A 23,499-nucleotide genomic window follows, 5' to 3' on the forward strand; every position below is an offset into this window, starting at 1 on the left:
TCTGCAACCACCGCATTGGTCTCAATGTTATATGATATACTAAATGAGCTATCAATGTTATAGATTGAGAAAGAAATAGTCCGACAATTGGATTATTCAGATTTTATAAATATTTTTACCTCTAAAATAGCTAAACGAGTAGTGTTTATAATAATATATTATTTTTTATTTATTTATGTATTTAGTATATATATTACTTGTAAATTGAATTTTATCATTATTTATCATAGTAAAAGGATCACTTTTTAGTATACTCTTCAGACCCGGTTGAATACAGATACGGCTCTGAAAAGTGGTACGAGATCTTTGATAATTTTAATCATCTATTCACTTCCTATATGAGTTAATGATGACAACGTTGAAAGATCCTTGTGGTATTGAAATTTCACTTCATTACTGTCATCTCCTCCACACTTTAACTTGAGTGTCTTCATCTTAGCCTCCCTTTTAACTCCTCTTTCAGCCCTTTCAGTCGCCGACACCAAGGGCCTTTACCGGAATACTGATTTGGCAACCACTCATCTGACAATTGCCAACCCGACAAAAGTCCAAAAATAGAATTATATTTAGAATTTATTAGGAAAATGAATAAGAGAGAATGTCCAAAAATAGAAGCTATATCGGCCTACCAAAAAAAGTTCGATCGTGGATACATTAAGGAGTAACTCATCTCTCTCGATCTCAAACAGATCATTGCGTATAAATTATATTTAGAATTTATTAGGAAAATGAATAAGAGAGAATGCCCAAAAATAGAATAAAATACACTGCTCAAAAAGATTCAAAATAAACTGCTGCGTTTCGTAAACGATCAAGAGCAGAAGCTATCGGCCAATCTGCCATCGAACGCGACAAAATCTAGAGACCTTTGCGCGCAGGCGACGGCATTATTGACGGCCAATCGCATGCACCAGTTCTTAATTTACTGTAAATGTAAATCCATGATCGCATTGCTAAATTGCTATAAATAGACAAGATTGCATGAATCTTTCTTCATCTGCTAAGCGACCGGTTTTATTAGCGGTCTCTGCTTCGATATCGCTATGGCGATTCCATCTAAAGTGTTCTGTGTGATTTTGATCACGCTGGCCGTCGCCGGAGTGATATCGGAGGCCGGCAGCATCGCCGTCTACTGGGGCCAAAACGGCAACGAAGGCAGCCTCGCCGACGCCTGCGCCACCGGCAACTACAAGTTCGTCCTGGTGGCCTTCCTCCCCACCTTCGGCAACGGCCAGACGCCGATGATCAACCTCGCCGGCCACTGCGACCCCTACTCCAACGGCTGCACCGGGCTGAGCGCCGACGTCAAGTCGTGCCAGCGGCGCGGCGTCAAGGTGTTGCTCTCCATCGGAGGCGGCGCCGGGAGCTACTACTTGACGAGCTCTCAGGACGCCAAGCAGGTGGCGGGGTACCTCTGGAACAACTTCCTCGGCGGCTCCGCATCTTCACGGCCGCTCGGCGACGCCGTGCTGGATGGCATCGACTTCGACATCGAGGGCGGAACCAACCAACACTGGAACGAACTCGCTAGGTATTTCAAATTGCTACATGCACTTAAATAATAATAAGATATTTTATTTTTTAAAAAATAAAATAAAATTTTTCTTATTAAAAAAAATCTATATTTGTATTTTGTTAGGTACCTCAAAAGCTATGGTCAGGTCTACTTGAGTGCCGCACCTCAGTGTCCTTACCCGGATGCTTGGATCGGTGGAGCACTCGAAACTGGCCTCTTCGACTACGTGTGGGTTCAATTCTATAATAACCCTCCTTGCCAATATAGCTCCGCCGATACAAGCAATCTTGTAAATGCATGGGAGCAATGGATCTCCATCCCGACGAAGGAGGTGTTCCTTGGGCTTCCGGCAGCGCCAGAGGCGGCTGGAAGCGGCTACATCCCACCGGACGATCTCATTTCGAAGGTTCTTCCGATCGTCAAGAGCTCAAGCAAGTACGGAGGGATCATGTTGTGGTCCAAGTACTATGACGATCTCACTGGGTATAGTTCCAAAGTTAAAAACCATGTGTGATTTCGGGGCATATATTGTAATCAAATAATCACTGTGTGGCTTGTGTTAGGGTTCATGTATTTTGAGTTGGATGTAAACATAATTAAATATGAACTTGTGTGTTTTGAAATGATTGACTCTTTCAAATCTGGAGCAGGCATCGTTAGAATCTCTAATAATATATGATATGGTGTATAAAGAGGGGGTCTGATAAAGTCAAGCGGTCAAAAGTCAAGAGAACGTGACAGACAAGGGTAGTCAAAAGTCAAGGGGACATGACAATCAACATTTAGGAGAAAGAGGGAGTTAGACCGCCTCATGTCATCAGTCGTATAATTTCTGGTCGGACACAGGCAGGGCAGGCCCCCAGATCTGAGATATAAGAGGCGCCCTGGATTAATTCCTTACCTGCCCCCGACTGGTCGGACTTCCCAACTTGGGTCGTGTGAGTAGGTCGGGTACTTTCACTAAAGCAACTCCTGACCGGCCCTGCAATGATCAAAGCATGAAGGATGGGTTCCTCGTCACAGTCTCAGATGTAGATAACAAATAAAGCCCGGGTGGGTCATCACGACTCAGCCTCCTCATCAAGACTCAGGTCAGGTGGTACCTCTGAACGGTCATCCCGAGCTGTCCTAGCTAAATCCGGGCGGGATAGAAAGCGCTAAGCGACAAACAATGTTAGGGAATCATAACCTCCTGTCAGAGAATAATTGTCATGCATCAGGAAATATTCCAGTGGTCTACTATCATCTGCAAAAAGATGGGGTCCGATAAGGTCAGACAATCAAAAATCAAGAGGACGTGACAGTCAAGGGCAATCAAAAGTCAAGGGGGCATGACAGTCAACTGTTAGGAGAAAGAGAGAATTAGACCACCTCATGTCATCAGTTGTATAATTTCTAGCCGGGCACAGGCAGGGCAGGTCCTCAGATCTGAGATGTAAGAGGCGCCCTGGATTAGTTCCTTATCTTCCCCCGACTGGTCGGACTTCCTAGCTCGAGTCGTGTGAGCAGGTCGGGTACTTCCACTAAAGCAACTCCCGGGCAGCCCTGCAATGATCAAGGCATGAAGGATGGGTTCCTCGTCACAGTCGCAAATACAGATAACAGATAAAGCCCGGGCGGGTCACCACGGCTCAGCCTCCTCATCGAGACTCAGGTCATGTGGTACCTCTAAACGGTCATCTCGAGCTGTCCGTAGCTAAATTCAGGCGGGATGGAAAATGCTATGTGACAAACAATATTAGGGAATCGTAACCTTCTATCAGAGACTAACTGTCATGCGTCAGGGAATATTCCACTGATCTGTTATCATCTGTGAATAGAATCTTCCTTCTAGTAATAGAAGACCCCCGTACATCTTCTCTCACCCGACATACTCAGACACCCGACATTCTCTGACAACATACAGGCTCTGAAGGTATGCAACGTCATATAAAAAGGAAGGTCCTCTCCCTTAGCCAGATACGTGCACATTCGCACTCGTCTTCTACCGTTCTTTTTTCCAGAGAATTTTTTAAAATAAGCATGAATAGTAAAGTTATTACAAAAATAAGTCAAAATAAAACTTTTTACAAATTTAAGTGAAATTAATTCATATTCAGGATTTAAATCCCTGTAATTTTTTTAGCACCTTCTAATTCCGAGATTTAAATCTCGGTAATTTAAAAAAAAAAACAAATTAAATTTTTTTACATATTTTTTTATTTTTCATTTAAGGCTTAAGTTTTATTTTAAAAAAATAAATTCGTAATAAATTTTTTTACAAGGCTAAATTGTTTTATTAACATATGTTTAAATATAATAATAATTTATATTTATATTTATATTTATTAAATATATTATAAGTTATATTAGCAAATAATTTCAATAAACTGAAAATAAAAGAAATTATGAGATTTAGTAAATATATTTAAGATTATCACGTCTAAATTTATAAGGAGAATTGATATTTATATTATTAGTAGAAAGATTGTCACGTCTAAATATAACAACATTTATCAAATATGCTACAATTATATTCAATCGGTACCACATCTCGGACGTCGACGATTTCGATGTGGGAGGAATCGTCTAAGGAATTCTAACACCCGTATTCCGCTCATATGATTGTTGGACTATAGCGTCGTTATTTGCATCATTTCCTGCATCTTCGTCATCCCCATGCTTGCCCTCTTGTGGATCATTGTCATAAGCTTCAGATAAACAGGAACGCATACTAGATATATCTAACGATTGGAGGTTAGACTTTGTGAACATGCGTTCTATTTGAAATAGAGCAAAAATATTTGTAGAAGGAGTAAAATAATCTGGTCCCAAACTACCCTGAAAATGAGAGCCTGATTCAAACATTGAAAATTCTAAAGTGGTTGAGTGGTCAAAATCTCTATCGGTTGGCAACGATGATGGACCCAGAAATGGCTCTGAAGATGATTGGGGATCAGAGTGTTGGCCAAACCCACCTGATGTGGGAGAACCACCAAAACTTGTCCGAGCTTGTGTGAATGAAGATGAGCCAACTTGCATCGACAGATCTCTCCAGACTAGCAATTCAAAAATCGTATCACAACTCATACGAGGAGGATCGACATACCTTTGTCGTGGTTGACGGATTCTTGGACCTCTACCAGATGGTGCATTAGCAATAGGAGTGATAATCAGGAATATGCATATCGTCCTGAATGGTATATTCACTTGGGTAGTCCACGTATCTTCAATGCACTCCGAAAGCTCCAAGAATAGCCCCAGCCATCTGGTTATGTTGTTGTTTGATCAGAGCATTATCTGAGCATGAAGAGATTCATGCTCTCTCGTGAGTATCAATATAGTAGAAGAAGAAAAAAAATAAATATAATGGATGTTAAAGTGCAATTGAATATTAATTTGCGAAACAATTAGAGAGTTTGGTGAAATCTTACACTTCTTACATGAGTGGCCCCCTCGACTAACATAAATCTTCGCGTTACTCGCATGTACCAATCTCCATACTGAATATGATAGTGTTGGGTCAATAAACTGGTATTACTATGAACCACAAATTATTGGCAATTATTCCAAATGTTAATCTCCTTTGCCCATTTAACCCTCCGATCAGCCTCGTAATTTCCCTTTTGACTGGTTGAATGATAACCACAATGACAAAAAGGAGGAACAAGGATAAACTGGAGCCAGCCGAATTGTTGTCGTACCCTATCTGAATAATACCATTCGACAACATTGAAGCATATCAAGGGTACTCGAGTCGTCCAAATGTCCTGCCCGGATAGACAAATCAGATCTAACTGGTGGATAAATTGGGCATATGGCTCCCAAGAGATCTACATAAGATCATAACAATTAGTTTTTACATTAATATAGCTAATGTTGTAAACGACAAAGGTTAAAATAACAAAGATCTTACTTTGTAGTGTATTTGAACGTCGAATTCATATCTCCATCCCTACAAAGTGAATTGCGGTGATTGTCGAACTTCTTTCTTACCTGCCCACTTGAAATCATAATTTTCTCAAGTGAATAAGCATATAATACTTTAATCTAAAATGATATGAACAAATAACTATTGTATCTAGTCCCGAGCGGAAGCATGGGTGTATGTTCTCTCCCACCCCTAGTAATAGGACGACATTGAGTGAATCGCTCCCATGCTCATAGCTGCAGAAGCAATAAGGGACCCGATATCTGACTAATATATGGTCAATAGCATTACACAAATTGTGGTATAAGGATGCAAGACATGCACTACCCCAACTATGTTGGTGCAATTGACCTAGGTTTTGATGTGTGTGTCAAAGAGTTTAAGTTAGACTTTCATATGTATTTGATATGTGTTTGAGTCATGCAGGACTTGGTGGAACACATAAGGACTTGGTATGACCAAGTTCGGGAAGCTCATCCAAGGGCTCGGATCGTTGAGTCGGTGAAGGATGGTGTGGAAGACATCCGAGGGACCGCGCGGACGAGGAGCAATGGAGTAGAGCCGAAGGAAGTGGACTTCAAGGCAGCGTGAAGGATGGCACGGAGAGGAGCCGCGGGCTCGGGTGCATCTGAGGGACGAAGGCCGAGGAAGAGGACTTCAAAGGCGACTCCGGAAAGGATGAGAGGAGTGAATGTACTGGGACCAGTCGACTGATCCAGCTTCACAGAATGCACAGAAGCATTCTGTGCTTGTCGACTAAGGGGACCAGTCGACTGGTCCTAAGACCAGTCGACTGGTACATGACCGTTGGCAGAAAACGAGCTCTAAAGAGAGCTGTTGGCGTTGCCTAACGGCTAGCACCAGTCGACTGGTGTCAGGGTTTGAGTTGATTGGTGATCAACTCTTTCCTCTTACTTAAGGGGAGCTTTGGGGCATTGAAGGGGAAACTGATACTCATTGTAAACCTTCTAAATCTTGCCCAAAGCTTCCAAGCCAACTCTCTTCCTTCTAGCCCTAAGTTTCATCTTGTAAAGAGGAAGAGAACTTTGTGAGAGGTTTGCTCCACCGAGAAGGAGAAGTTTTAGCCGGAGATTGCCGGGGACTGATCCACCAAAGGATCAAGGGCTCGTCCACCTCAAGGACACGTCGTGGAGTAGGAGCAAGCAATCTCCGAACCACGTTACATCGAGCGTGTTAGCGTTTGTATTCTCATTTGTGTTTCATTGTTTTAGTTTTTATATTTCCGCTTGCACAAACTAACGTATTGTAGAGAAGAAATCGATTTGGGGGTGGCCTAGCTATCCAACCCCCCTTCAAGCTGGCCACCGATCCTCCAACAATTGGTATCAGAGCAAGGAAGCTCTTCAACGGACTAATCGCCAAGAAGAACGAAATCATCAAATGGCCGGCTCAAACATTCATCCACCCAAATTTGAAGGAGACTTCTCTTGGTGGAAGAAGAAAATGGAGGTATTCTTCGAAACCGATTTTGATATTATGCTAATCATGGAAAATGGTTTCGAAGTACCTAGGGATCAAGACAACAAGATCTTGAGAAAACAAGGTGGAGCAAGAAACAAAGGGAAGAACATCTAGCAAATTCGAGAGCCATCCATCATCTACTACATGTTCTTCCCCAACAAGAAGTAACAAGAGTTGGAACCTACTCAAGTGCTAAGGAGTTGTGGGAGAAGCTAGTGGAGCTTCATGAAGGCACATCGGAGGCTAAATTGGCAAGAAGAGATCTCCTCCGAACTCAACTCAACAATGTAAAGCTTGAGAAGGGAGATAAGGTATCTACACTTCATGCTAAATTTAAAGAAATCTTAAGTGGGCTAACAAGTGTAGGTGAGAAACTCTCCAACCGGGACATCATAATGAAAGCTATCAATGCTTTCCCAAGATCCTCGACATGGAGCTCCATTGTAGATTCATTCTACATTTCAAAGGATCTAGAGAAGAGCTCTCTAAATGAATTCTTCTCAACCATGGAGCTTCACGAAACAAGGGTTGAAGAATTAGAGGGAGAAGCAAATAGATCAAGAGGAGTAGCCCTTGTGGCAAACAAGGGAAAGGGTAAGAAAAAGAAGTGTTCATCCCCACCATCCTCCGACTCCGAAGAATCGAGCGCCTCAATGGATAGTGATCAAGAGGCGTATATGGTAAGGAAAATGAGAAGAGCTTTTAGAAAATTTTCATCTAACAAATCTCATGATAGGAAAAGCTCAAGAAGCAAAAGTAAGACAAGGAAGATAATTTGCTACAATTGCCAAGGAGAAGGACACATAAGAGATGATTGTCCTCTCTTGAAAAAGAAGGAAGGGAAGAAGAAGAAGGAGAAGACAAAAGAAAAGGGGAAGAAGGCTCAAAACCTAAAAGCAACATGGGATGATCCTTCATCTTCGTCAGAGGAAGAAGAGCATCACATAGTCAATTTTGCTCTCATGGGGATTGATGATGTAGCCTCCACCTCATCCGAGCAAGAAGAAGGAAGGAGCTCAAGTGAAGATGAAGAGGGGAGCTCAAGTGAAGGGGGAGGTCAAACTTCGGATTCGGACTTCTCGGTAAGTGAGGTACATAATCTTCCTCCTCATATTTTAATTAAAATTATTTCAAGCACAAATGATGATTTGTTTAAGGCAAAAAGAAAGAACAAATCTTTGAAAAATGACATTTGCATGCTTAAAGAAAAATTAGAATCCTTGCCTATTAGGGATGATGATTTGCATGCTTCCTCTACAAGTTCAAATGATTCATGTTTAGAAGAGGAAAATAGGAAATTAAGGGAAAAAGTAGAATACCTCACCATAGCCCTTAGAAAATTTGAAATTGGCTCAAAAATCCTAAATATGATCATTGGGAGCCAAAGGGCAAGTTTTAAGAAAAATGGGATAGGATACAATGAACAAAATAATGAAAATACCTATCATTGTCTACTTGCTAGGGGGCAATCCAAGACAAAGACCATAGATAGGAAATGGATCCCCAAAGAGTACTTGGTCAACCCAATTAGAAAGAATTTCTATTGGGTGCCAAAATCAATCCTCAAGGGTTAGAGGATTTTATGGCAAGTCAACCATGGAAGTCAATAATTCAAATTTTTCCTATATGGTTGACTTGAGACCTTAAGGGGGAGGACTTAGCCTTGATAGAGATTTATGATCAAGAGGGCTAAGTAGAGGTTACCTTTATCTCACAATGATTTGTATTATTTTCTAACCATGAATGTGAGATATTAGGATGGTACAACTAATTCACTTATGCTTATGGCATTTTGATGAGTTATGAAGTGTATCAATGTTTAGTGATCATAGGCCAACTATGGGGAAAGCAAATGTTTAATTAATGGACATCTTGCCCATAGATCATAGTTGGACATTTCAAATGTTTTGAAAACAATTCTATGTTTTATTTACTGTGGTCTAGCTATTTTAAAACATATGATTGCAAAACTGAGCTTAAAATTGATATAAACTTGCATGTTTTCGATATTTTTGAAACTTGGTCAAAATTTTGAAAATAGGTTGACTTTTCATGAAAACATATTTTTCTTAGTTAAAGAACATTATAAGAAATATGTATTCAAAATTTCATGATTTTTTGAATTTTCTAGAATTTTTTATGGATTTCTGAAGTTGGCTGCCGTAGGCTGAAATTAATGTTCAGTTTGTGCCAGTCGACTGGTGCAGATACCAGTCGACTGGTACCAGCCTTTCAGCATTCTGTTGATCTTTAAAAATTAAATTTTTGGTTCAAATTTGGTTGGAACTGATACCATAGTATGTGTACGTATCTGGTACAATATTTTTGATGGTGTCAAAGGGGGAGATGGGTAGGTTTAAGTTAGAAATCTACTTGGGTGCAAATTAGAAATCTACTTGGGTGCAAATCTTTGAAAATTAAGATTAAGAGCATGTGTTAAGGGGGAGCTTGGGTTTTATGCTTCATATTTACATATTGCTTGTACTTTTCAAAGTTGTTATTGGTGCCTAACTTAAACATATTGTCACACATCAAAAATAGGGAGATTGTTGGTGCAATCGACCTAGGTTTTGATGTGTGTGTCAAAGAGTTTAAGTTAGGCTTTCATATGCATTTGATATGTGTTTGAGTCATGCAGGACTTGGTGGAACACATAAGGACTTGGTGTGACCAAGTTCGGGAAGCTCATCCAAGGGCTCGGATCGTTGAGTCGGTGAAGGATGGTGTGGAAGATATCCGAGGGACCGCGCGGACGAGGAGCAATGGAGTGGAGCCGAAGGAAGTGGACTTCAAGGCAGCGTGAAGGATGACACGGAGAGGAGCCGCGGGCTCGGGTGCATCTGAGGGACGAAGGCCGAGGAAGAGGACTTCAAAGGCGACTCCGGAAAGGATGAGAGGAGTGAATGTACTGGGACCAGTCGACTGGTCATGGGACCAGTCGACTGATCTAGCTTTACAGAATGCACAGAAGCATTCTGTGCTTGTCGAATAAGGGGACCAGTCGACTGGTACATGACCGTTGGCAGAAAACGGGCTCTAAAGAGAGCCGTTGGCGTTGCCTAACGGCTAGCACCAGTCGACTGGTGCATGGACCAGTCGACTGGTGTCAGGGTTTGAGTTGATTGGTGATCAACTCTTTCCTCTTACTTAAGGGGAGCTTTGGGGCATTGAAGGGGAAACTGATACTCATTGTAAACCTTCTAAATCTTGCCCAAAGCTTCCAAGCCAACTCTCTTCCTTCTAGCCCTAAGTTTCATCTTGTAAAGAGGAAGAGAACTTTGTGAGAGGTTTGCTCCACCGAGAAGGAGAAGCTTTAGCCGGAGATTGCCGGGGACTGATCCACCAAAGGATCAAGGGCTCGTCCACCTCAAGGACACGTCGTGGAGTAGGAGCAAGCAATCTCCGAACCACGTTACATCGAGCGTGTTAGCGTTTGTATTCTCGTTTGTGTTTCATTGTTTTAGTTTCTATATTTCCGCTTGCGCAAACTAACGTATTGTAGAGAAGAAATCGATTTGGGGGTGGCCTAGCTATCCAACCCCCCTTCAAGCCGGCCACCGATCCTCCAACAATATACTCTTGCATGCAATGTAAATCCTCAACAAATTGAAAGAACATGCTATGCACATAACCCTCTATTTTAGAGCCCATCAGATCACCACCTATCATTCGCAATATAGTGGCAAGGTCATAACACTGTATAGTTTCGTCAGTTACATTGGCGGGAAGTTTCGTTAGATCAAAGGTTTTAGCCAACCACCCAATTAAAAGACGTCTCGGCTTCATATTTGAGGGTTGTAGAACTTGATCAAGGAACCTTAACAATAGTCATATATGTCAACATTCGCTCTACCAGATATTGCTGACCCTTGAATAGGTAGTCCTAATAGAACTGTAATATCTTGCAAAGTTATTGTCATCTCTCCTTTGGGCATGTAAAATGAATGTGTTTCTGGTCTCCATCTCTCGAGAGGAGTAGTGCTCCATCAATACGACGATATCCAACCTAGAAAACCTCTAGGGTATGTTTGGTTCAAGTTATCGTGTATAACATTGGTTATATGATTATCAGGTATTCACATAACCAAGGTTATGGGGAATAAAACATAACCAAATGTTGTTTGGTTCAATCTAGGTAATGCAACAAAAACTTATTTGTTTGAAGGTTTTAGTGAATACCCTAGTTTAATATTTTACCGTATTACCCTCAGTTACAAAATCAACTATACATAATAATAATAATAATATTATTATTATTATTACTTATTTTTTATGTTTTTTTACTTCTCTTTTTCCGGTATATTTTTTTACTTTTTTATATGGTTTTTTATTTTTTAATGTTTTTATATTTTTTATATTATTTATATTTATATTTTTTTATTTTTTTAATTTTAATTTTATTTATTTATTTATAAATTTTTTTATTTCTAAAATTTTTAAATTTTTATAATTTTTTTATTTTTTTTAAAAAATTTTAAATTTTAAATTTTTTATTTTAAAAATTTATTTTTTAAAATTTTTTACATTTTTTAATATTTTTTCCACTTTTTCTATTTTTTTTCATGTTTTTTCTTATCGGAGGGTATTTTTAGTAAAAAAAAATTCGTTAACCCCGGAATCAAGAAAAACCTTAGTTTTCTGAGGTTTTCCGATTCCGGACTATATGACCCTTTTGCTGACGTGTCGGGCATGGAACATTACTCGGGAATCATCGAATACCTAAACCAAACAAGGTTTTTGTTAATAACTTTGGATGGATAACCAAGGTTATCAAGAATAACCCCGAACTAAATGCACCCCTAAGAATATCGCTACACTCATCCTATAAATAAAACGATCATTTTGAATATTATACTCATTGTGATGTAGACTAGTTCACTTCACAAGCAAAGGTTCAAGGTAACTGGCGTAATATGACTCACCGCGACTTGCTCTAACCTGAAGAAACATTGTATAACAAATTAATTTTATCATGATCATAACATATGTACACAAATACAAAGAAATTAACGACACAATTTATTTTATTACCACATTATCCCATACTATTTTGGAACTATGCGACATATGCAGATGTAATAACTCATCGTCAACTAGACCTAGATGTCTAAGGTAATCCACATGGCTAGGCCTGTAGTCCATATCTATACGTAGACTCAAATGAATACATGTATATCAATTATTATATCGTACTTACACACACAATCTTTGTCAATATAAGTACATCATACATAATATCAATAATGTCTTACGAAGGTAATTAAAAAATGCATGTCTTACAAAGGTACAAATTAAAATATTTAAAGTTACACATGAACAAAAAGAATCAAACATGTGGACAAGTTTTTCTATTATGTCCAGGTTGACCACAACGTCGACAATGTTGCACTTCTCTTGTGAATGGTCCAATGTCCATCTCATTTCTCCTTCTTCCCGCTGGCTTACCCTTTTTCCTCTTCGTGTTTAGGTCAGGTATTAGGCATCAACCATCATCACCTTCCATAATTGGCCAATAAGTCTCATTACCCAAGGGATGAAAACTACTTCTATAACATTTGATTACAGTTGATAATAAATAAATAGCATCTACATAGACAAAATAATCTCTTTCAGTTGCCATACATGCTAATTTGCTTATTACCTCCTTTTCGTATTTCACAGGAGTATCTCGTCTTCACTTCAAAAACTCCATCTTCACAATTGAAAGAGGTTACCTGATGGGTGTATGCAGCTTTCAAACTCTTACCAAGCAGTTTGAGGCACTATGAGGTGTATACTTCGTCATTAGCCATCTGTAGGGGTGTCAATTCGGGTGGGTCGGGTTGATTTTTTTTTTAACCCAACCCGAACCCGACCCGAACCCGAGTTCAACCCAAAACACCTCAACCCGATTAACCCGAACCCGACCCATATAACCCGAAAATTCTATTCAAAACGACTTTTTTGGGCTATTTTCCCTATAATTCTTCACTTTTATCTCAATACTCCATCATTATCATACAAACATGATATTAATATACATAAAAACATCTAAATTTTTAAAATAAAATTTGATTTAACCCCAAAAAAACCCACAAACCCCTATATTTAAGTCAACCCAGGTCAACCTAGGTCAACCCGAACCCGACCCGACCCAACCCGAAACTTTTTTACTCTCCAACCCGAACCCGAAAATGCCCAACCTGAACTCGATTTTTTTCGGGTCGACTCGGGTTGGGTCATCGGATCGAGTTCATTTTCGACACCCCTAGCCATCTGATCATAGTACACATTTCTTCTGTTATCAAAATACTTGACCATGTTATAAATTGTGTGCTCGATAAGGACAGCAACAAGTAAACAACGAGCATTTTTCAAAACTGAATTGACACGCTCGGCTACATTTGTATTTGCATGCACATATTTGTGGCTCCCATCATGAGACATTGATCATTTTTCTATTGGGAACGATGTAATCCAGTTCCATGCCTCATCATTCCTCTCTTTTACCCGCTCCAAAACTGGCTCACATTTTCTTACTTGACACGTCCTCCCTATAATGTGACATTAATTAGATGTTGTATATAAAACATGTATGCATATGTATTAATAGCATTGTGAGGTTTTATTACCGTGCTAGCCTTTATGAGTAAATTCTTGAGTCCAACATTTTTGAAGTGCGTGTTAAAATTGCTGGCCGCGTGACGGAGGCAATAGCGATGTTTTGCATGAGTTTCATCCCAACTTAGATATTGGTTATTCATTGTCTGCATAATTCTAATATGTCTATCGAAAATGACACATATATCATCACATCTTACTACATGCATTCGAAAAAGCGCCATAAACCAGCCCTAACTCTCCACATTCTCAGACTCTACCAATGCATAAGCTAGTGGAATCACAGAGTTATCTCCATCAATGGTCATTGCAATTAGGAGTGAATGTTTATACTTACCATAAAGGAAAATTCCATCAATTTGGATCACTATCTTTGTGAACTCAATACTATCGATAGCTAGTTTGAATGACCAAAATAGTCGACGTAAAATTTTTTTGGTTGAATTTAACTGCACGATGTCTGACATGAGTATGATCATTGAATTCCCACCATACAACACTTCCAGGATTTGTCTGTTGCAAAGCTGCAAAGAAATGTGGTAGACGTTAGCATGATTCATCCTAATCACCCCAAATTCTGGCGATAGCCTTTTATTTAGCCTCCCATGCTTTCCTATAGGAGGGTTTAAAATGTATTAAGTTATGAATTTCAATGATAACACTTCCAACTAACTTGGACGGATCTTTCTTCACCCCTTCCAATATACAGTTGTAAAGTTTGAGTCCGATTGTATGTGATCAAGTGATATAGCCCTCACAACACATGTGTGTGGACTTTTGTATTGTGTTATGCCCCATCCTCCACCAAGTTTCTTTAGCCTTGCTGCACATAACTGCCAACTACACCCATATTCAGTGTTCCTACATACAACTGACCAAACACGCGAACTTAACTTAGCGACTTTATATTCTCGACCGCAAATTAAGGAATACTGTTTAATTGTATTAATTACATCTTCCTTCTCTTGAAACTCCAATGTTGTATCAAATTTTGTACCAACTATCATTCCAACTGTGTTACCCACTGATCCGATCCAATCAGCTGAAATAGGGTAGTTAGCTCCTACAGTAAACTAAAATTCTTCAAGCACTTCAATCATTGTCTCTTCCTCACAATCGTCTTGACCGAGTAGCCCATCACTATCTTCCTCTTCTGAGGAGTTGGACTGACAGTCGTTTGTTGCTATCGGTATGTCAATGCTCTAGGTAGTGGGACTTCTGAATGGCTCAACACACGAGAAGACTCCATAACTTCATGTGATGGACCAGTGTTACGCTCCGCAAGTGTACGGAAATGTCGCAAGTAATATAAAAGATTATCGTATCCATAGGGACTGGAATAAGCACTAGAAATGTCTCAATGCGAATTAGCTAAACAACTATCCAATTGTTTCAAATGCAAAGTGAAGGTAAACAAATCTAATATTAAAGATCAACAAACAAGAGTTTAGTGTTTTGGGTTATGATAAAGGGAGATCCTAGGAGTTTCGGTTTCTTTGTAAGATTTCTTGAATGTAAATGGTTCACCAATTCTTATCCCTCAATTGCCAAACACTTGTAGAAAGTTGCCGGTTCTCTCTTGCAATAGATAACCGGCTAAGGACTGAGAAATGTATCTAAATATGATCAATTAGACGTGAACCTACGTTGTCCTTACACAGAAGCGCACCTATTATTATGCCTTCCTCGGATATCAACATAGAAGCCCACAACTTATTAATCTATCAAGATACAAGAAACTAATCACAAGATCCATCCTACTCTCTTGAATATTCCTATTTCCTCTTCAAGATTATCTCTCAAACGTCCTTACACGGGCTTGCACCTGTCACGTGGATCCCTCGGATGATCGAGTGAGAGTTTATCTTTACAAAGTCCACAAGAAATCCAAACAATCAATCAAGAATGAGAATTAAGCACAAATCACCATTAATCATTCAAGATCTAATTGATACAAGCAAGACAATGTCATTGAAACAAGAAATTGGCAAATCCATAAGAGATCATATCAATCCATCATACAAATACTCCCTTAATCCTAGAATACAAGATCTACTCCATGAATCGAGGAAGAATACCTGAAGAAATAAAGATTACAAGCATTTCTTAAATCCCCAATCCAAGAAACCAAGAAAAGGGGGAAAGAGAAAACTTATCTACGAAGAAGCCTCGTCTTCGGATCCAATCCTCGCTCCGGAGTCGAAATCGTCAAGAACTCCCCTCGAATCGCCCAGAAATCCTCCCAAGAATGGGAGGATACCACCAAATCTTGCCTTCTCCCAAAGGGGGAGAGATCTCCTTTCAATTCATGAAGGAGGGTTTAAATAGAGGAGGAAATCGGGCGCCACACGGCCCCACGACACGGCCGTGTGAGATTCACACGGCCATGTCCAGTTCCTTCTCTGCCAAAGCTGCACGGCCGTGTGACTCACACGGCCAGGACCCTTCTGTTCTCTGGAAATGCTACACGGTCGTGTGGTGCACACGGCCACCACCTGCTTGGCCTCTGGAAACCTCACACGGTCGTGTAGATCTACACGGCCATGTAAGGCATCTGCTCTAATTTCTTCAAATCAAGACACGGTCGTGTGAGATTCACACGGCCTGATGCTCTCTCCCTTCAATTCCTTCCAAGCTTGCCCAAGGACGCATAATCTTCACCAATTTCGACTCCTGTGTACAGAAAATGCACAAAAAGCATATCTCCGAACCAAAAGAGTAAATATGCTAAAAGGAAAGCTGGAAGTATAAAAGTGCATAGATCAAGCATGCTCAAAGTATGTAAATATGCATAAAAACATGCATAAAAGAGTATATAATCTACGCACATCACACCCCCAGACTTAAACCTTTGCTTGTCCTCAAGCAAAATGCTGCAGTCTAAATTCATATGTTCTACAACACATTCATAAAACCTAGTGCACTTTCCTAACTCTATCAAAAAGTTTCATTAACAAGCGTGATCATGGAAACAAGTAAAGTATGGTTCAAGCATAAGAATCTTGTAAACAGTGTAAAAGTAACTCAACACCCTTCAAGTTTCAATCCATGTCCTAGTCAAGTCGTCATCAAATTTGAATTCCTAGTGTTTCCAGTGAAAGACAAGTAACCAGTGATAGGCACTTACTCACCATTCACTTGGTTCATAATTCTCAACTAACCCAAGGTCTCAAAGGTGTGCTCAATCTCAAGGGAAGCTAAGCAGTCATTTCTCCAGTAACCTAACTCGGTCTCAAAGGGGTGACTTGCTAGATTCCACTCATGACAACTGTTTTTTATATCCCTTATTTTTTTATTTTTTTTTATAAGTGTTTGCATTGTGCAAAACTTATTCACAAATGTACTTTTAGCACACATGTTGGGATATTTTGATTTTTCCAAATGAGCTTTAATGATTTGAGCCTCATCCAGTAACCAAAATGAAAGTTGAGAAATCACCATGGAAACCAAGTACTAAGCAAACAAGATGAATCATGACTATTTCAATGACATCAACTATTCAAGCATCAAGCACAAGTGTAGTGAAGATAAAATCCTTAAGGTTGAACCAAAACTAAAACTCATCACCATAAGATTTTTAGCTTATTAATGCTTCCCAAGATAGAAAAAAGAACTACACAAAGTTTACTACTAGCATCATTCGAACATCATGAATCAAGACAATAATCGTGCTAACATTTCACTTGAATCCAAGAAAGCATATAAGTGAAGATTTGATGTTAAGAACCAACATGAAAAACTAACAAAAACTAAAAACTACATGACACCCCCCAGACTTAAACTTTTCATCGTCTCGATGAAATCAATATGGTGGAGGAGGTGGAGGTGGACGAGGGAAAGGAGGTCTACGACGTGGTTGGCCAATAGGAAAACTAGGAAAACTTGGAATCTCACCCAAGGATCTATGATACTCATATAAAGCATCTACTTGTTGGCTAGTAAGCATCATGCTCTGCATAAAATCTCTCATCCTAGCCTGATCAGTATCATAATCCTGCACAAACTCAGCCACTTGACCTTGAAAATTCCTCGTAAACTGAAAATGATTTTGTACCTCCCTAAACTGATCATCAGATAAAGAGAAGCGCCCCTCCAACATTTTTCGTTGGGCATCTTGCTTCTCATGAAGTGATTCTAGAGACGTACGAAAATCTGAAAAATCAAACCTAGAAGATCCTGTGCCATATGCAAAAGAATGCATGGCAGGCTCCATAAAACTAGAAGGTTGCGGGTGTCCAGATGACGAGGGCTCATGATGTGGCTCAGTGTCTCCAGGTATAGAAGGGTTATTCTCAAAATCTAACTCAGAAATTACCCAATTAGCCGGGTTACGAATAGTAGTTCGTTCAGGAAAAGGAAGGGGTAAAGGAGAACCACTCCTCCTAGGAAACGCGAAACCATTCTCATCCCGAACGATCATTTTCATAGCAAGACATGCATCAATGTCAATCATGTCATTACTATGAATTATTTCCAACCCATCAACATCAAGATTTAAATTATAAGCTATTCGGGTAATCAAACCACCAAAAATAATTGATCCCGACAATGCCCTAGCAGATCTTAATAAGGTTTGAACAAAATGAAAACCAGAATCAAATTCAACCTTATAAAGCATAACCCATAAAGCATAAAGCTCTATCTTTTTAACCACCCCATCACTCTCTCCCCTGCCAAAAATAGTTTTACTCATGACTCTATGTAGATACTTAAAGATGGGGTTTTGCATATGGGAGGCCTTAGCTCTTGAAGGCTCATAAGGTTGATCTAACCCAGTTATTGCATTCCAAAAATGATTCCAATTAAACCTTGGATCAAACCTACGAGGGCTACCGGTGGTTAATCCAAAACAAGAATTGAAGTCACTAAATGCCCATAGAAATTCTTGATTCATTAGTCTAAATGAGATTTTTCCAAAATAATCATCTTCATTAGTAAAATGGATATCCAATGAACTTAAAAATTCCAAAACAAGACAAGGATATGTAGGCAAATGTGTGTACATAATATCACTCCAATCCAAAAACCCAATCATCAAATCTACATCTTCCCTAATTCCAAGCATATCAAGAACAGTTGGGTCGATATATCTAGTACACACTATCTTTCTATTGACAAGAATTGCAAATCTAGTTACTTGATCATCATTTCTAAACACAATATTGAATTCATTGTCATTACCTTCGTTGCGTGAAGTCCTTTTGCCCTTGCCCTTCACTGGTTGTTTTCCTTTGTCCCTTGATGGCTCCTTCTCTTTGTCTCCACTGGATCCACCACCTCCTTTGCGAAGTTTCTTCAAAATGTTGGACATCTTGATGAGTTTAGATAGGGGAAGAATTGTCTAGGGTTGGAAAAATGGAACTCAAAGAACAAAACTTCAAAGAGCAAAGATCTTAGGTTAGGAGAACAAAAAGTCCAAGTCTTAGAGAGGAGGAGAATCCGGATCTAAGAGATCTTGAGAGATTAGAGAGGAGTTTTTAAGAGATTGGGAGAGAAAGAGATGTTTTGGAGAGTTGGGGGTGTGCGGAACACGGCCAAGATCTGGCCGTGTAAGGTAGAAAGAAGACTTTAATAACTCTCCTACACGGACCGTGCAGATCCACACGGCCTCCCCCTCTTCCTTCTCTGGATTCTTCGCACGACCGTGTCTAGGACACGGCCTCTCCATCTTTCTTCTCGGAATTCTTTGCACGACCGTGTTTGGGACACGGCCTAGACCTTTTTCTCCTCGGGAGATCCTACACGGCCGTGTCTGGATGACACGGCCCAAGCACTTCCCTTCTCTGCAACCTTTGCCTGGCCGTGTATAGCACACGGCCGGGCTCTGTTTTGCACCTAACCTGAAAACAAAATCAAAAGAATGTATCAAACTAAAAGAAATTAAAATACAAATCAAAACTAACTAAAAGAACCCTTGGGTTGCCTCCCAAGAAGCGCTTGTTTAAGGTCTTTAGCTCGACCAAACTTGATCATTCACTTCTTTTCCTCGCCCTTGGAGGACAGATATACTTTTCGTTTTTGTTGGGAGATCTTCTCCCAACATCTTCCACCACATTGTCTCCTTCGTTTGGTGGCCTTCCATGGGGATGGAAATTCCATTCCTCAAGTTTATAAATGCTTGTCCTGCTACAAGCATTTAAAAGAGACGAGACATGGTTAGAGATATTAGATAAATCATATTTCAACCTTTCCTTACCAATTACCAAAGAAAGCTTATGATTTTTGACATCAATTATAGCTCCAGCTGTAGCAAGGAAAGGTCTTCCTAATATGATAGGAATCCTGGGGTCCTCTTCCATATCCAACACGACAAAATCTATGAGAATAACATTCTCATCCACCTCTACTGGCACATCTTCTATAATACCCAAAGGGTACCTGCAGGAATGATCGGCAAGTTGAAGTGTCATAGTAGTAAGTTTAATGTTTTTGAGACCTAATTTATTACAAATTGAATAGGGAATGAGGCTAACACTTGCCCCCAAATCACAAAAAGCTTTTTCAAAAAATTCTTTTCCTATGTTGTAAGGAATATAAAAGCTCCCTGGGTCCTTTAGTTTTGGGGAAGTGTTCTTCTCCAAAATAGCACTACATTCCTCACTAAGCGCAATGGTCTCAACCTCTCCCCTTCTTCTCTTGTTTGACATGAGATCCTTCAGGAATTTGACAAATCTAGGCATTTGAAGAATAGCATCAATAAGAGGTACCTCTACACAAATTTCCTTAACTTTTTCTAAAAACTTGCCAAATTCTTCATCTTTCTTGAGCATTGTAAGTCTCTGAGGAAAAGGGACAGCTTTGCTCTGATGGTTCAGTGGGAGAGTCTCTTCAACCTCAATGGTACTCTCCTCATTAGCTTGAATCTGATTTGGTATAAGAGGAGAGAGCTCTTCTTCTTTTTGTATCCCTTTTGGAGCAGTCACTTGGGAGTCTCCCAAGGTCCGTCCGCTCCTAAGTTCAATTCTATTGCAATGCTCCATAGGATTCACATCAGGTTTTCCTGGAAGTTGTCCTGGTGCTCTGGATGATGAGGAAGCTAGTTGGGCAATTTGACTATCCTGGATCTTTTGATGCTTTTCAGAATTATCCATTCTCTGAATGAGCTTTGCTAAATCTTGCTTCATTTCATTCTGACTTGAGATAATTTCTTCAAGCATCTTTTCAATATTTGACTTTGGTAAGCCTTGAGAAGATAGATGTTGAAACTTTTGTTGCCCAGCTTGAAAATTTGGTCTTGCCCCCATAGATGGTCCTTAATCTTGATTATTTCTGTAAGAAAAATTGGGATGGCTCTTCCATCCAGGGTTATAAGTATTTGAGTATGGGTTGTTCTGCCTTTGATTGTAACTCATGATTGCATCACATTGTTCCAGTTGATTGATTTGTGCAGTGATAGCTCCCAATGGACATGAGTCATTTGAGTGCTCTGAACTCCCACATACTTCACAAGATGTACTAATAGCATTGACCATATTAGCACTAGTCCCCATATTCTCAAATTTCTTTGTAAGAGCGTCCAATTTTGCAGACAAAAGAGTGACTGCATCTACATCAAACTTCCCTGATGCTTTAATTGTTGGGTTTACAGAAGAATAGCCACCACTTCTTTCATTTGCCCATTGATGATGATTTCGTGCTACACTGTCAATAATTTCTTCAGCTTCATCTAAACTTTTATTCATAAGTGCCCCTCCAGCAGCTGAATCAAGGGACACTTTGGTATGATAGTTGATACCATTATAAAAAGTGTGCAACACTAACCATCTTTCCAACCCATGATGTGGGCATTGTCTGAGCATACTATTATATCTATCCCATGCTTCAAAAAGAGATTCTGAGTCAGTTTGCTTGAAGCTTGCAATTAAATTCCTCATATGAGCTGTTTTGCTTGGTGGATAGAATTTATCAAGAAACTGTTGCTCACACTGCTCCCAAGTGGTGATGCTATTAGGGGCTAAAGAATACAGCCATTGCTTTGCCATATCTCTTAAAGAAAACCCAAATAATAATAATCTAACTGCTTCTGAAGGAACTCCATTCATTTTCATGGTACCACATATTTCATAAAAGACCTCTAAGTGTTGATTGGGGTCTTCATGAGGTCCTCCACCAAATTGGTTCTGCTGCACCATAGATATAATTGCGGGTTTGATCTCAAAGTTATTAGCTTCCGCTGAAGGTCTTGAAATACTAGATCGAAAACCTCTTGCATAAGGTGCAGCATAATCCTTGAGTGGTCTATTCGCCATGTTCAAATGTTCTTGTTCTTCAATTTGCCTTTGCAGAATTCTTCTTTTATGGAAAGTTCTGTCAATCTCAGGGTCAAAAGGAAAGAATTTCCCTGCAAAGTTAGATCTTCGCATACACATGAACAAGATAGCAAATGACAATTCAACATAAAAAGAGAAAAATAAAAGAATCAAAAATGCAGAATTGAATTTGTACAAAAAGAATTAACAAGAAGTAAAAGTTATACAAGAAAGTAAAAACAGAAATCTAATGATTAGTTACAACTATGCAATATGAAAGGAAAACAAATGTTATGTTTAGTCTAACTCAATTGATAATTCCTAATGTTATAGCGCAGTCCCCGGCAACGGCGCCAAAAACTTGTTACCCTCCGCAAGTGTACGGAAATGTCGCAAGTAATATAAAAGATTATCGTATCCACAGGGACTGGAATAAGCACTAGAAATGTCTCAATGCGAATTAGCTAAACAACTATCCAATTGTTTCAAATGCAAAGTGAAGGTAAACAAATCTAATATTAAAGATCAACAAACAAGAGTTTAGTGTTTTGGGTTATGATAAAGGGAGATCCTAGGAGTTTCGGTTTCTTTGTAAGATTTCTTGAATGTAAATGGTTCACCAATTCTTATCCCTCAATTGCCAAACACTTGTAGAAAGTTGTCGGTTCTCTCTTGCAATAGATAACCGGCTAAGGACTGAGAAATGTATCTAAATATGATCAATTAGACGTGAACCTACGTTGTCCTTACACAGAAGCGCACCTATTACTATGCCTTCCTCGGATATCAACATAGAAGCCCACAACTTATTAATCTATCAAGATACAAGAAACTAATCACAAGATCTATCCTACTCTCTTGAATATTCCTATTTCCTCTTCAAGATTATCTCTCAAACGTCCTTACACGGGCTTGCACCTGTCACGTGGATCCCTCGGATGATCGAGTGAGAGTTTATCTTTACAAAGTCCACAAGAAATCCAAACAATCAATCAAGAATGAGAATTAAGCACAAATCACCATTAATCATTCAAGATCTAATTGATACAAGCAAGACAATGTCATTGAAACAAGAAATTGGCAAATCCATAAGAGATCATATCAATCCATCATACAAATACTTCCTTAATCCTAGAATACAAGATCTACTCCATGAATCGAGGAAGAATACCCGAAGAAATAAAGATTACAAGTATTTCTTAAATCCCCAATCCAAGAAACCAAGAAAAGGGGGAAAGAGAAAACTTATCTACGAAGAAGTCTCGTCTTCGGATCCAATCCTCGCTCCGGAGTCGAAATCGTCAAGAACTCCCCTCGAATCGCCCAGAAATCCTCCCAAGAATGGGAGGATACCACCAAATCTTGCCTTCTCCCAAGGGGGGAGAGATCCCCTTTCAATTCATGAAGGAGGGTTTAAATAGAGGAGGAAATCGAGCGCCACACGGCCCCACGACACGGCCGTGTGAGATTCACATGGCCATGTCCAGTTCCTTCTCTGCCAAAGCTGCACGGCCAAGACCCTTCTGTTCTCTGGAAATGCTACACGGTCGTGTGGTGCACACGACCACCACCTGCTTGGCCTCTGGAAACCTCACACGGCCGTGTAGATCTACACGACCATGTAAGGCATCTGCTCTAATTTCTTCAAATCAAGACACGGCCGTGTGAGATTCACACGACCATGTCCTCTTCCCTTCCTGTTAAAACTACACGGCCATGTGTGGTACACGGCCTGATGCTCT

General features: G+C 39.7%; 1 protein-coding gene and 1 non-coding gene across 2 annotated transcripts; both read left to right on the plus strand.

Moving 5' to 3' along the window:
- The first annotated feature begins 1,017 nt into the window (after positions 1 to 1,017).
- LOC122040015 (acidic endochitinase-like) lies at positions 1,018 to 2,119 on the plus strand. The gene is made up of 2 exons (XM_042599402.1): positions 1,018 to 1,531; positions 1,640 to 2,119. The coding sequence occupies exons 1-2, from the start codon at positions 1,044 to 1,046 to the stop codon at positions 2,028 to 2,030; spliced, it is 879 nt and encodes a 292-aa protein (XP_042455336.1). The 5' UTR covers positions 1,018 to 1,043; the 3' UTR covers positions 2,031 to 2,119.
- Positions 2,120 to 21,278: 19,159 nt separating this feature from the next.
- On the plus strand, positions 21,279 to 21,384 carry LOC122044728. Its single transcript, XR_006129743.1, has one exon. It is a non-coding gene; the product is annotated as a small nucleolar RNA R71 (small nucleolar RNA).
- The last annotated feature ends 2,115 nt before the right edge of the window (positions 21,385 to 23,499 follow it).

This window comes from Zingiber officinale, chromosome 2A (assembly GCF_018446385.1).
Source record: "Zingiber officinale cultivar Zhangliang chromosome 2A, Zo_v1.1, whole genome shotgun sequence".
Lineage (NCBI taxonomy): Eukaryota > Viridiplantae > Streptophyta > Magnoliopsida > Zingiberales > Zingiberaceae > Zingiber > Zingiber officinale.